Source organism: Eublepharis macularius, chromosome 10 (genome assembly GCF_028583425.1).
Source record: "Eublepharis macularius isolate TG4126 chromosome 10, MPM_Emac_v1.0, whole genome shotgun sequence".
In the NCBI taxonomy this organism is placed as follows: domain Eukaryota; kingdom Metazoa; phylum Chordata; class Lepidosauria; order Squamata; family Eublepharidae; genus Eublepharis; species Eublepharis macularius.
In genome coordinates this window covers 90513901-90529560 of record NC_072799.1, presented here as the reverse complement: position 1 = coordinate 90529560, position 15660 = coordinate 90513901, and the positions used below count along the sequence as shown (strand labels likewise).

General features: G+C 45.0%; 1 protein-coding gene across 1 annotated transcript in view; it reads left to right on the top strand.

Annotated features, from left to right (window-relative positions):
* ATP10D (ATPase phospholipid transporting 10D (putative)) overlaps positions 1–15660 on the top strand; it is a 90101-nt gene that overhangs the window by 53773 nt on the left and 20668 nt on the right. Inside the window, exons 10-15 of the mRNA XM_054989477.1 lie at positions 1225–1427; positions 2808–2990; positions 5096–5666; positions 7535–7641; positions 8939–9065; positions 13824–14008. Coding sequence (XP_054845452.1) covers positions 1225–1427; positions 2808–2990; positions 5096–5666; positions 7535–7641; positions 8939–9065; positions 13824–14008 — 1376 coding nt within the window. The remainder of the gene's footprint in view (positions 1–1224; positions 1428–2807; positions 2991–5095; positions 5667–7534; positions 7642–8938; positions 9066–13823; positions 14009–15660) is intronic.

Genomic DNA, 15660 nt, shown 5'->3' with positions numbered 1-15660 from the left:
ACAAGATGACTTACAACATTGTTCTCCTTTCTTCCATTCTGTCCTTGCAATAACAACCCTGTGAGGTAGGCTAGGCTAAGAGTGCATGACTGGCCCAGGGTCACCCAGCAAGCCTCCATAGCAGAGTGACAATTCAAACGTGGGTCTCCCAGATTCAAGCCCAACACACTACCCCACTGCACCGCATTGGCTTATTGGTTCCATTGATATCAATATGTGACACTACAGGCACAATGCTCAAATCACCTACAGAGGTATAAACCTGTATGTATCAACATATGGGTTTACAGATGTAAACCTGTATTAACAGGTTCAACAGACCTATCAACAGACCTAACTATCATAGACCGTACCTATAGTTATTTTATTCATTGTGGCCCAGAGATTCTTCTTGTGTTGGAAACTGAAAGGGAAAAGAGTATGCTGTCTGTCATGAGCTGGAAAAAGTCAGACCTGTGGTAGAATTCAGAGACAGTTGTGTTCTTAAGTCTCATTGAGTTTCATAATAAGCATACCTATTCATTTCAGTGGCATTTTGGAAGGATTCTCTGGGAACAGGGCTGGCATCATCCTGCTAGGAACAGGTGATTTTGCAGCATTGCTCAGAGAGGCAGGAGAAAAAAAAATTAATTGCCATTTTTCTGATGGCATGACATCACTTCCGGGGGAAACCTGGAAGTGATGTCATACCTTTCTAGGAATCTCTAGAAACACTAAGGTTTTATTGCAGAGTTTCTACTGATTCCTAGATGGGTGTGGCATCAATTCTGTTTTTTTCCCAGGAAATGACGTCATACTGACAGCACTCCCCATGTTCTCTCCTCCCCCCCCCCCCCCCAAAATCTGGTAGGCATGAATCTCTTCTTTCTCCCCAAAGTATCCCGTTTTTTCTCATCTGCTTTCTTTCTTTCTATTTAGCAAAAAACAAAACGGCAGAAAAAAATAGAATGGTTTTGGTGTCTTCTATGCTTTATACGGCCTTCCTGCTGGGTTTTTCTATGTCCAGGCTGTGGATTTACCTCCATATGTAGCATGTTCTGATAATCTGAGTTTTACCCTTGAAATATGTCACTTATTTTTACATTTGTTGCTGGATAATAAGGGCAGCCCTGTTTCATAGTTAAAAAGTACCAGGCCATTTTTAATGTAGTTCAAGCTCCTTGACTCCCAATATGGAAAATGTGAAATAGACATAAACTGTATGTATTTCCCACCCACCCCCAGCTAAAAGGCTAGAGTTATATCAAGATGCTGAATCCGAAGATGAGGACATGACCTTTTCATCACATACTTTGAGGCACGTGTCCAGAGTGAAGATGTCCCACGCCAATACTTTCCTGAGTAGCAAGTCCTTGCACCGTTCCTGCAAAAGCAGCTTTGGCATAGGGGCGTGGCATGCCAGGCAGCTGGCCTTCAGCAGCCCCATCGTAAGTCCCCACAGACCATCTTCAGCCTTGGAATTGTTTTCATTTTAAGTATTTTTGAACATGTTTAATACCCCACCTTTCCTCTTGGCTCGTGGCAGATGACAAATAATAATGTAAACATTACAGTTTGAAGCCAAATAACCCCACCAACGTCAACGCCTCCAAAACCCACCAATGAGTTTTCTGAGTTTATCTGCTCATTCATGTCTATTAGTCATCTAAGCAGAGGAAATACCTTTTGTAAAGTTTTCCTGCCTACCTGGGTCAGTGGAGGGGGAGTACCCATTTGTCATTTACAAGGTTTCCTGCCTGTGAAATCCATCCACAATAATGAATAGCAAAGGGTGCTCAGGAGGTATTGCCCCCTCCCTTCCTCTGACAGGGCAGTTGAAATGAACTTGCAAACTCCATCCAGCTGTTTTTGTTATCTGCACATGAGACAAGCTGGGAACCCTTGAGGGATCGTAGGATGGAGGGGGGGACAATTTTCAAATCCCATCCACCCTCCAAATCCCTCCCTCCAGGATTTTATAAGCTCTTTGTGACTAGTCAGATAACTCCTCCTCTGTTCTCTCCCTGCTTTGACTCAGAGCAGAACTACAAGTGACAAAAGACACAGGTTGGACACTTGTCAGCTTCCCTCAAGTTTTGATGGGAAATGTAGGCAGCTTGGCGGAATGTTGGACAAGTGACAGTTGAAAAGTCCATTGGACAGCAGTCAGAGAGTCAAGCTGCAAGACCAGGATGCCTACATTTCCCATCAAAACTTGAGGGAAGCTGACAAGTGTCCAACCTGTGCCTTTTGTCACTTGTAGTTCCGCTCTCACAGCCTCTTTCAACATTCCATGCCTCCTGTGGTATTTTCCAGCGTTCGTCAGGACATTTTTTCTTTTCTTTGGGTTGATTTCTTTTGATTTAATTTCTCAATATCCAGGAATCCTCCAAGTATGTAGACTCCTGTCTTGTGTGTGGGTGGCCTGCCTTTGCTGCTTTCAGGACTGGCACGAGGACTGTACCACTAGATGTAGTCAGGGCTATCCCTAAGCCCTCCCCTCCTCAGCCTTGGGAGACTTCAGCTGCCAGGCCGTGGCCAGTCACCTGGGCCGTGTGCTGTATAGACCCCTCCACTCAGCTTCTTTGGAGCAGGAAAGCTTGGGGCCCTCTGAAGTGTGGGGTGTAGGACAGTTGCTCCAATTGACTCTACCCAAGGAATGGTGGATACACTGACATTATCCAAGTAGGATCTCCAGCTTTTTACCCTTAGTTACCAGCTGAGCCTACCCGGAACACCGCCCCCCCCCCCTTTCTGCAATTTTAAAATTTGTTTACAACATGCGGTTAGTGAAAGACATTTATTGTTCTCTCTTTTAAAACCAACAGGAGACTGATGTTGTGCCGGACATTATGCTTATGCAGAAATTTAGTCGAATCTCTTACCATATCTATGCACCCTCTGTGATGGAACACATGACCTCAGAGACAGTGTACATCACCGAATTTTTCATCGCTCTGGCCATTTGCAACACCGTCGTCGTTTCAACACCTAGTCAACCAAGTCAAAAGGTGAGGGACAGGGATGGGAAACCCGAGACGTTCTGCAGCACATCTCAGCCTGTTGCAGAATATTGATAACTTTCTTTGGGTGCTTTATAGTTTGCATTTGAGAGAATATAAGAACTGCCTTTTATAAATAATTATATTTCTCCTTCCTTGGCTTGTGGGAAAGAAATCACTTATTGCAGTTGAACTGCCTGGTCCTGTGAGTTTATATAGAATGCACAGTCAGTAAAAAGTTAGACACATGGTAAAAGTTGATAGGGATATTTTCTGTTTTTTATGTAGTGGCTGGTATAAGTGAGCAAGGGGAGGTACGTTTTTAAATTTACAAAGACGGGGTCTTCCCCCCCACACACACACCCAGCCAGTGGTCTGTTACAAATCTGATGGTGTTAATGAAAAATGTGCTTTCTGTGCTTTTGAGTGTTCGTTGCTGAGAATCTTATGTGTTGCTTTTAAAATTTAATTATCAGTACATGTTTTACATCTATTTTAGACGTCTGAGCAGACTTTGGGTCTCAGTTTTGATGGAAGGTACAGGGCGTGCGTGTGTTTGACAGTAAATAAATAAAATCAGTCTTTTATGTGAAGGCACAGGGAACATACCTCGGAATTTGTGAGAGTAATAATTAAAAGCAGATTTGGACACTGACATTCAGGGATGTTGGCACTTGACTGCCATCGGGTGCGTAGCATTGTGTATGATAGGAAAGGCAAAAACTAATTTTAGGTCTGTCTTGAGATGGAATGTTTATTTTAGAAAAGCTTATATTGGAATTTGCTCATGAAGAAAATCATTTTACTGAATAAACACTACTTGCTTAATTCTCCCAATTCCTCCTTAGTTGCTATACAGTCTAAACACATATCCTTTGCTTGCATTTCTGTCAGATGTGGGCTGGAAGTTCCTTGAGGCCTGGATCTAAAATTTCAGGCACATTTTATTTATTAAAGTATTTATACTCTGCTTTTCTCCTGTTTCTCAAGGCAGTTCATAATTCTAAGATAAGAAACATAAAATATGCAATAAAATACCATCAAAACCTCTTCTCTGAAAATGCCTGCAGGTTAAATCCCATTAAAAGCCCTTGTAAATAAAATGGCCTTACAGTGCCTCCTAAACGCATATAAAGACTGTGCCCCTCTTACCTCCTAAGGGAGCCCATTCCACCGGGTGGGAGCCACTATATGGAAAGAACAGACTCTAGTAGAGGCCAAGCAGGACAGTTGAGGCAAGGGAACAAGTAGAAGATGGCAACCAGAGGACTACAGTTAGCATTTGGGGAGACAAAGTTCTTCAGGAGCGTTGCAAACCTCCAGATGTGGTCTGGAGACTTCCTGGAATTACAGCTGATCTCCAGGCTATAGAGATCGGTTCCCCCGGAGAAAATGGGTGTTTTGGAGGGTGGGCTGCATGGCATTATACTCTGCTGAGGCCCCTTTCCAAACCGTGCCCCTCTCTACCTCCAGATCTCCAGGAGTTTCCCAGCCCAGAGTTGGCCACACTCTCAGGTATGTGGGTCCTAGGCTGTGAAGCACCTTGAACTGAACTCAGAAGCAAACTGGTGGCAACCTGTGCGGTAGTTTGTGTGCCCGTCATCTGGTCCCTGGCGTAGGTCAAGCAACCCCTTTTTAATCCAGTTCCATTCTCTGGGTTGTCCTCAAGTATAGCCCAGTGTTGGTCAGCTGAGCTGGTAGGAGAGTTGGTGGAATGCAGCTTACGGAAGGCCAGTATGCCGACTCACTTTTCAAACCATGAGCCTTCCCCAAGCGCTAACCTGTTCCTGCAAATGCCAAATCCACTCCATCCAAGACAAATTGTTCCAATCCGAAGCAGGTTAAATCCCATTAAATAATAATGCCCAGCTGGCACCATCTTCTTCTTGCCCGGATTCAGCTTCAGCGTATTCTCCCTTAGCCTTTGCAAGCAGCATAGTTCCACAGCTGAACTATAACTTTTGCTCAGGGTAAGTAGAGGTGTTTTCGGTTCCCTTTTGCAGACCATATTGAGCAACTTTGGCTGTGATCCAGGGGCTTGCTAATATCTTCTGTGTTGTGAACGTGGATGGCACCCCTTGTGACTGTTTATTTCTGAAATTATTCTTTTACAGAGGCAATGGCCTTCACTAGCTAGATTACCTGTTTTACCTTTGGATGAACTTAGAAAGATCATAGATAAGTTTTCAGTTCGGAAATCAATCTTCTCACCTGCTTCAAGTAGAAGAGCTACAGTGTCTGACAGCACTGGGAATTTTGCCAATTCGGTGGATATTTTCAGAGAGAAGGTGCCATCCCCTCCAGCTGATGTGCCATCAGTAAGTCCTGACGTAGCGATGCCACAAGAAGTACTGAACGTTCCTGCTGCCAGTGGTCCTGGATTGCAGTCTCAGCCATCGGACGAGTCTCAGCTATGCTACGAGGCAGAGAGCCCCGACGAGGCAGCTCTGGTTCATGCGGCGAGGGCATATTTATGCACATTACAATCTAGGAGTCCTGATCAAGTTACAGTAGACTTCGGTCCTTTGGGCATTTTAACATTTCAGTTGTTGCACATCCTCCCATTCGACTCCATCCGAAAACGGATGTCTGTCGTGGTTCGGCACCCAATCTTAAAGCAAGTTGTGGTTTACACAAAAGGGGCGGACTCCAGCATAATGGAATTGCTGCAGACAGATCCCACAGGTATGGGCAAAACTTTGGTTAGCTTTCCAAAATGATGCTACTGATTCACTTTGACGTGGATTGTTTTTAAAAATTGCAAGCCTAGTTAATGATGTGTGCCATGTGAGAAACGATGTCGGCAGCTAGATCCCCAAGACCCTCAGAGCAAGCACTCAGGTGCATTGGTTGAAGTCACTTTTATTAGAGATCCATGCAGTTCAAGGTGTTCACACAAAGGTAGCAGTTGGCAGAAGTAGCTATTCAAAAATGAGCAGTGCTAATTATAGGGAAACTTCCCGCCCTTTGGGTCCGTTAATATTCTGGCGCAAAACCCCCAAAGAGTTACATGGGAACTGATTAGTTTAGGCTGGACATAATATGGAATGAAATCATCTCAGTCTCTGAGAAAAGATGCATTGCTCGCTGCCCGCTGCTTGCATCCAAGGACACTTACTGCAGAAATGAAAGTAAATACCTTCAACAGATAACAGACAACCCCCACTGGCTCAGTACATTTCATGTTAGCGGTTTACACGCTCTCAGATGATCAACACGGTGTACAGAATACAACCTCAGCAAACATTTATGATCAGCACAAAATGCAAAACACATTAATGGCAGGTATGCAGGCAGGCATACATGATAAACTGCTGATTGAATAATAATATTTTCAAATGTAGTTACTAACATCTGGTTCAAAAGCGAATAGAGCATTTCCAATTGTGGCTCACACCTGTGGGACCTTGTTATCAGGGCCAGCCCTAGGGTTCTGGTGCCCTAGGGAAAGTAGCCACGTTCCCCCCCCCCATCTGACCCAGGCGCACCCTAAGCTGCCAGCTGACTTGGTGACCCATGTAGGAGTGCTGGGGCCAGAGGCTCCACGGGGCTGCCCCCTTGTGGTGTTCCTCTTCCCCACCCTCTGGCTCTCTAGGCAATCGCCCAGGGCCACCTAAATAGGTAGGGTGCCACCGCTTGTTACCTGTATCAAGTGTTTGGCCTGCTTTCAATGCTGCCCGTAGTTTTTTGATGGTCATTTATAGTGCTGTTTTCTGCCTTAATAATAGCGTTGCTGTCTCTCCTCATCCATTGAAAAGCAGATCATAAATCTTTAAACCAACAATGACTGGATGGATGTGCTCTTTTATAGTAAAAAGAGGTTGGCTCTTAATAACAACAACAACAATAACATTCGATTTATATACCGCCCTTCAGGGTGACTTAACACCCACTCAGATCGGTTTACAAAGTATGTTATTATTATCCCCACAACAATCACCGTGTGAGGTGGGTGGGGCCGAGAGAGGTCTGAGAGAGCTGTGACTGACCCAAGGTCACCCAGCTGGCTTCAAGTGGAGGAGCAGGGAATCAAACCTGGTTCTCCAAATTAGACTCCCGCACTCTTAACCACTACACCAAACTAGACTCCTGTGTTGCTTTGTTTCAATTTACCACAATCTTGTTCACTTGTGCAAGCCACTTAGTGGCTCCAATAGGTCAAAAACCAGGATACATTATATTTTAAAAAATACAGCTTAAACCACGAAAAGCTGGCCCTTGAAGGAGCAACTTTGCTTTGCCTTGCAGTAAAATGGACTCTGCCTCCCATCTTCTCTGGATCCATCTCTTAAGAGGGCTTGAAGCATATTGATTCCGTTGACAGCGCTCAGCATAAATATTTTTGTTTTCAATTAGAAATGCACTTAAATGTTATCTTTTTGCACAGCAGTCCTAAGCACTCTTTTAAGCCCATTGACTTCAGGGGATTTAAAAGGGTTAACTCAAGGAATTTAAAATGGTTAAATCCTAACTCTGTAATTGATTCAGTTTGCAAAGGCTATTAACATAATTGATGTGTTATATATATATTTGTTTGTTCCTTTAAATTTCAGGTATTAAAAAGGTAGACATACGAAAGGAGAGAATTAAGGAAAGAACTCAGAGACACTTAGATGAATATGCCAGAAAAGGACTGCGCACTCTCTGCATAGGTATGAAGGTAAGATAACAGCAGAACGCTGCGAAACCACAGCGTTTACTCTTGTCAGGATAACATACTCTTTGTGTTAGGCACTGATCAGCAACCACAGCCCAGTCTGTGTGGTACTACCACATCGGGAGTCACAAGGGCACAATTTCTATTCCGAGATTACATGGAGATTCCATTAACAGTGGGGGGACAGTTCTACACATACAAAGGGGCAGGGCTTTGTTTTTCAGCGGGAACGCGGTGGAACGGAGTTCCGGAACCTCTTGAAAATGGTCACATGGCTGGTGGCCCCGCCCCCTGATCTCCAGACAGAGGGGAGTTTAGATTGCCCTCTGCACCGCTTGGCGGCGCAGAGGGCAGTCTAAACTCCCCTCTGTCTGGAGATCAGGGGGCGGGGCCACCAGCCATGTGACCGTTTTCTCCAAGGGTAACCCACTGAATTCCACCACCTCTTTCCCCAGAAAAAAGCCCTGCAAAGGGGTATTTATCTGGAGCTGTCCTCCTCCCACTGAAACAAATGGGAAAACTTTGCAAACACAAGAGTTCTATACATTCTAGGGCTGCAATCCTATGCACACTTACCCCATTAACTAATTTACTGTGTGGACATGCCTAGGGCTGCGTTTAGGTCTTCATCGTGCCCAAGCATAGCTTCTAGGAAGTATTGTTAGTTTAAGGGTAGTTGAAGTCACCCAGTATTACATTAGCTGCTGTAGTCACCACCCTTACTTCCTTCTCCATCTCGAGATCAGCCTTGGGTTTGATCAGGTGAGTGATCAAACAGCCCCACTTTTAAGTAACCAGAATCTCCACCTAAAGCACTTCTGTCAAGGAGTTCATTCCCTAATGTTTCCTAACTTACTTAGTTATGCCCTCTGTGATAAAAAACGCAACACTTCCTCCAATAGGTCCTTCCCTGTCCTACCTACTGTTTGTAAGCAGGGATGACCGTGTTGCAATTACCGCATCTCATTCCACCATATTTATGAAACACCTGCCGTCTAACTTGTCATTTAGCACTAAGCACTCCAGGTTCCCCATCTTGGCTCTGGACGCTTCTAGTATTGGTATATAAGTCTTGACTTTCAGATGTATTTGAAACAGTTCTGGAGAAATAACAGTATTAATCTTGACTGGTTCTTTTTAATGTCAGTATGTTTAAACCACTCGTGTAGTATTGGATTGATTGATCGATCGATCGATCAATTGATTGATTGATTGATTGATGAGAATAAGTGGCTTGTGATTTTTTGAATGTTTTAATTTGTATCGTTTTGACAAGCCCGTATGTTTGCTGATTCTGCAGGTAATGAGTGACTTGGAGTACAATGAATGGCTAAAGGAGCATTTTATAGCTGAACGCAATATCGATAGCAGGGAGAAGCTGCTCGTTGAGTCTGCCTTGAGGCTTGAGAACAACTTTACTTTGCTTGGTGAGCTGAGAAAAAAATGTTGGCCACTAAACCCTTAAAAATATGAGATCAGATGTAACCAAAGTATGCATCACAATTCAGAGTTTGCTTTTCACAGTTACAGTATATATTTTTGTTGGAAGAAGAAGCAAAAATTTCTTGCAGATGAACAATTCGCAGTTCACCCAGTGTCGACCAGTTCCCCTCCAGATAACCATTCCTGTCCTATATTGATTTTATCCATGGAAATCCTATAATTCCCAGCATAGCCTTCTTGGCAGTCAAAGCAGACCCCTTCCTTCCCTTTTCACCAGTGGAATCGCTGGTTGGATCCAACCCACTATATATTATGTAATACTATATGTTTCATTTTATTCCTCTTAACAACCTATAGGCCATACACGCTAACAAAGTTTAAGAATTAAAAATAACAGTTAAAGAAAAGATTGCCACGTCTACAGTACAGAAAATACAAAGAGCCCTTAGGAAAATGCAATCAACAATTATCCCAAATTGATATATTGAAGGTGCTAAAAGTGCTCAGTGCGAATAAGTCCATCATATGAATTGTTCCATCATACAAATTATCATATAACAAATATCAGCGACGGTATGAAATCACAAATTTCCTTTAGACATCAACAGTGGTATACAAGTCACAAAATTTCTACAAGCAGTACATGTAAACAATACATAAGGTGCTTGGAAGCCCTAATAGTCCAATATAAAGCCAGAATTTCCACAAGAATGTCGCGTCCAGGTTATAGAAGTCTTCTCTTGAGTAATGTACACTGCCTACGGGGTTCACCGGCATGCAAAAAGTCCAGTCCTGTTTCGCCCCAAAGGCTTCTTCATAGGCAAGATATCAAGTAACAGTCAATCTCATTCCACCATTGCAATTTCTTCCAGTCAATCTAGTGTCTACTGTCTACAGTACAGCTTTTACAAAGGCTCTTCAGTAATAGTCTTAATTTTGAGGAGTCAGGGATGTTCAAATCCTCAGTAGCCATTTTTTAAAGAATCTCTCTTTGGCTAGTTTGTGCTTTGGACAGTGAAAGAAGGTATTGTGTGTGTGTATATATATATAATAAAATATAAGGCTACATATTTGAGGAGGTGGCAGGGCTATAGCCCAATCTTTTGAGATCTTGGAAGCTATGTATGGTTGGCCTTGGTTTGTCCTTTGATGAGAGACCACCAAGGAAGATTGGCGTTTTGCAGAGGAAGGCAATGGCCAACCACCTCTCTTCCTCACTTGCCTTGAAAACCCCTTCCTGGGGTTGACATACACAGAAGGCTACATATTAAACATAGCAAACAATGATACCAGCAGGGCTTTTTTTCAGTGGGAACGTGGGGGAACGGAGTTCCGGAACCTCTTGAAAATGGTCACATGGCTGGTGGCCCCGCCCCCTGATCTCCAGACAGGGGAGATTGACCTCCGCGCTGCTCAGCGGCGCAGAGGGCAATCTAAACTCCCCTCTGTCTGGAGATCAGGGGGCGGGGCCACGGCCATGTGACCATTTTCTCCGAGGGCAACCCACTGAGTTCCACCACCTCTTTTCCCAGAAAAAAAGCCCTGGATACCGGTATCAGTGTAGCTTCAAAAGGCACTGGGAAGCCATACTGAGAACATAGCATAAGAGAAAGGAATTTGCTTGCTTCAGCGTTTGGGAAGCTGTGGACGGACTGGGCCACTTCAGCATGCCTCTAGCTTTCCCTCATCCTGGGTGGGGGAAAGTGACATGAAAGAAGTGATGGAGACAGATTAGAGAGAAGAGCGATGGATCTTTGTGCCATGCCCCATTGATCTGGTTCTGTGCTCTAGATTCACATTTTAATCTAAAGTTGGAGACAATAGATACTAAGGAAGGAATTCACAACTACTTATAAAGAAATCATTAAAAACTATTCAAAAGTAAGATGGCACTCATATTTTGAGGGATGGACTATTACGAATATGGTGCCAGTGTAGAAACAGGTTAAGCCACCAACCGCCATTGACATCACCAATAAATGCCTATTAAGATGTTACTACAAGGAATAAGACAGACCATGTGAATTATGAATATATGATTGATAAGCAAGGCAAAATAAGAACATGGCAAGAAATTCAGTCACAAGGAAAAAATATCTCATGGCTGATGTATTATCAGTTGATATCCAGACTCAAAGAACAACTATCCAAAGTAGGTGGCCAATTAAGAGAGGAAACAAGGTATGCACAACTAATTAGTGGAGAGTCGAAACATCTCTTGGGAAAAATATACAAAATTCGTCTGCAGCATGCCACAGAATTGGATCAAGTCAAAACTTGTTTGATAAAGTGCATGCAAAACTTGGGAGAAAATATTTCTATGAGTCAATGGGAAAATGTATGGCCAAAGAAATTAAATTTACAGATTGTCTATTGTTAAGAGAGAATTGGTAGAAAGTAAAATTAATATTTTAAAACTTTGATTACAAATGTTGAGTGTATGTAAGGGAAAGGAGAGGAGAAATAGTTTTATAGTATAACTAGTGACAAAGACCGTTGTGGGAAAAAATACAACAGGCTCTAGAAAGGGGAGGGCGGGCAGGTGGACATTGCCTCCTCCTCCATGACTGATCCTGGCTGGGGGGAGGGGGGAGGCATTACCACCTGCTCTGATATTGATCCCAGCAAGGCTAAGGGGAGTGGGCATTACCTCCTGATCCGCTCCTGATCCCGGCTGGGTGAAGGGAGGGCATGCATTGCAACCTGCTCCATGCCTGATTCCAGCTGTGTGAAGGGGGGAAAGCGTTGGCTCTTGCTCTGCATCTCGTCCTGGCCAGGTGAAAGCAGGGGTTGGGCATTGCCACCTGCTCCACTCCTGATCCTGGCCGGGTGAAGGTGGGGGAAGGCATTTTCACCTACTCCGCTCCTTATCCTGGCCAGGTCAAGGCGTGTGGAAGCATTGCCACCTGCTCCACGTCTGATCCCAGCTGCATGAAGGGGGGGCAGGCGTTGTCTCCTATTCTGCACCTGATTTCATTGGGGTGAAGGGGAGGCAGGCATTGCTGCCTGCTCCGCTCCTGATCCAGGCTGGGTGAAGGAGGGGCAGGCATTAACACCTGCTCTGTGCCTGATCCCTGCCAGGTGAAGGCAGGGGCCGGGCACTGCCACCTGCTCTGCTCCTGATCCCAGGTAGGTGAAGGTGGGGGCGGGCATTGCCACCTGCTCTGCTCCTGGTCCCAGCTGGATAAAGTCAGAGGGCGGCCATTGCTCCCTGCTCCGCTCCTGATCCCAGCTTTGTGAACGTGGGTGGTAAGCATTGCTGCCTGCTCTGCGCCTGTTCTCAGTCTGGACTTCCTGCCGTGGTGCGCTCTCAGAGGAACGCGCTGGCTCTTCTGGGCTTCCATCCATGGCAGCGCCCTCTGGAGGTGCACCAGGGTAGGAAGTGAGTTGTCTGGAACGCAGTCTTTTATATAGTTGGATACTCTGTTATATATTCTGTGTTTATTATTTTTGTGTATTGTTGTATTATTTTATCCATTGTTTATTATCTTTGTTTATTGTTTTTCTTTACTTTCTAATAAAAACTTTTAAAAAAATAGTTTCACGTTTGGAATACAGTAGGAAAGCCAGCTAGGCCAGACCGTATCAGCAAATTTATTCTCCTTGCTGGTGTAACACCAGTCTCTCCCCTCCCAACCCTTCCTCCTCCAGTTCAGTAAGAGGAAATGGTTTGGGGCAGAGGAAAACCGCCTAGATTTGCTGGCCAGTGATTCTGCATTCCCTGTTTAAAGTGACGTGAGATTGGAAACACTCGGTCCTGTATGTTCCTATGACTTGGGCCCAGAATTTCTTCCGCTGACAGTCTCAGTTTTCACCAAGGTGGTAAATCTGTGTCTGGGCTGTAACACGTCACGTTGCGTGAGAGGATTGGCAAGAAAGTATGCTCTGTAACAAATAAAAAACAGCCTCACACACAAAACTGTGCTAGAATCTTTCTTCTTCACCCCCCCTCCCACCCCGATGGACTGGCTTGTTTTCTGTGCAGAGGGAATGTTTCTGTGAGCGTTCAGCTGCCGTCAGAAGTGGTACAGCGCAGGGTATTCTCATTGAAAGACAGGGCCCATAGCCACCACAACAGCCTGACTTAGCTAGATGGGGTGAGTCGATTTAGAGTTTTAAAATCCTCTTATGGCCCAATGGTGTTACTCTCGAGGGCTGCAGCTGGTCATGAACCATTTGAACCTGAACTCGGGGCACAGAGTCATAGCTTAACTTGCCCTCCTGTTTTCTTCTAAGAAGAGACAGACTGAACGACAGTATATGTTTCATATGCTTTTGCAGTTGCTGTGATTTCAGCTGGAGACATGACTGCAGTGCCTTTACAAATCAAACCAAGATAAAACAACTTTATTTTCAGATACGACAAAGTCAGCCGTGATCTGTATGTTCCCCCCGTCTCCTGACTTTTCAAGCTCTTCATGAAATTTTTCTCAGGCAAAATCTGTTGCTTAGGCAGGTCTCTCTAAATAGTGAAAAAACACATAACTCCTAAATGTTTAATGCCTCGTAGCAGGCAGAGGAGCTGTTTTGCCCCAAAGTTTCTCAAACTTTTTTAGAGATCTTTGGGAACTGGGCCAGTTACGTGGTTATGGACTGTGACCTGAAGTTTCAAATGTTGCCATATAATGGTTAGGAGAAACATGAAAATATTCAACCCTCCATAACTGTCACCCACTGCTAGCATTTTAATGTGTTCTTTTTTCTTTCCATGTTCCACCTAATCCACATGATGGGCGTCATAGGTGCCACTGGGGTTGAAGATCGTTTGCAAGAGGGTGTTCCAGACACCATAGCATCACTCAGAAGAGCTGGAATTACCATCTGGATGCTGACTGGGGATAAACACGAGACAGCTGTGAACATAGCACATGCCTGCAGATTGCTGGAACCAGCTGACAAACTCTTCATCCTCAAGTCCGATAAACAGGTGAAAATGATTGTGCTGTTGTATGACAGTAGAACTGAACATCACAGACTCTGTCCTGGTTAGGAGAAAGGTGGCCTTATTCTGGCCAAAAGCAACAGAAGCCAACCCATCCACTGGCCTGCTTCTAGTTGCTTGGTTTTAAATCATTTTTGTACACGTGTCAGTCTTTCCCCATGCATGTCCCGTGCTCTGCTGCAGTGTAGTACTTTTAAGTATTTATATCCTACTTTTCTCCCCAGAGGAACCCAAAGTGGCTAACTGTCAGGTTCTGGCAGTTAGATCCCCATAATACTCCACTGCACACACTCCAGTGTATAAGTTAAAGTTACTTTATTAGAGATCCATCAGTATCAGCAAACACAGACAAGGGTATTGGCAGAAATGACGTGTGTAAGGTTGGAGGGGTTAGTTCTAGGGAAAGTTCCCGCCTTTAGGATCTGGACGGTTATGATTCTGGCACGAAAGAGCCAGGAAGGGGTGGGGGGGGAGGTTTTGAGTCAGGAGGCAAGAACTGTAGGAGAGATTAAGTTATTTTCAGTTCCCAGGGAGAAGCCGGCACTCAAGGACACATTCTCAAGCGGCTGTGAAAATGAAAGTAGACATCACAGCAGGCACCTGTGAGATAAGCAACTCCCAACTAAATAGGCCCCCAAAATGCCTCTTCCCATACTCTCAGAGGATCAGCACATAATACAGAGCACGTAGAATACTCATGGCAGATATGTAGACAGACACATATGACACTAACCGCAGCAACAAAAAATGTAATAAATTCACCAGACAAACAGAAGAACAACGTATCTTACTTAGGCTGGTTGGATTCCATAGCTGTTCATTGAAAGGACACTGGCTGCAAGGCACAGGCTAAAAGCTGGTGGGCCGAGAGCAAATGGGAGCAGGTCGCAAGGACGGCAGGGTCTTGCCACCGCATGGCGTGCAGCTACGAGCTGGGCCCCCCAGAACCCCTCCCCCTGCCGTGGTTTGCTAGCACACCAACCCCTTCACAGGTAGCTGGCACATTTTAGTCAGGGCTTGTAAAATGTGTTTGAAGGGCAATACAGTAAATTATGTTAGCTGTATAAAACTAGAAGGCTTTTGTCTTGGAAATTGGAACAAATGTTTTTTGTCAGGTCTTCCTGAGCCCAGCGTGATTAGCACTAATGTGCTGACAATTACCTCATTAAAATGGCCTTACATAGACCATTCCAGAAAATTAATCTACTTATGCTTTTCTAATAGATAGCAATCTTAGAGGTTTTTTTCTCCTTCGCTCTGAAACTATTCAGCCGTTTGGTAAAGAAAACAGTAATCCAAAAGGAAATCAGTTCCATTTATGTGAGCGTTCCGCCCTCTGGTGGCACATGGCTGGCTTGCCATGTGCCACCTGTCCTGCAGGGCAGGCAAAAGGCAGCGCGGGGGGCTGTGAGGCCTCCCGTGCCATTTGCCTGTCCTGCAGGGCAAGTGAATGGTGCAGCACCCCACACTGCCTTTTGCCTGTCCTGCAGGACAAGGGGCCCTGCAGCAAGCTGGCCACCCCGTCCTGCAGGGAGATGAAAGGCAGCGCGGGGGGCTGTGAGGCTGCCCGCGGTGCTGCCTGCACACTCCTGGCAGCTGGCAGCTGCTCCCTGCGCCCCCTCCCTGGCAGCGCTGGG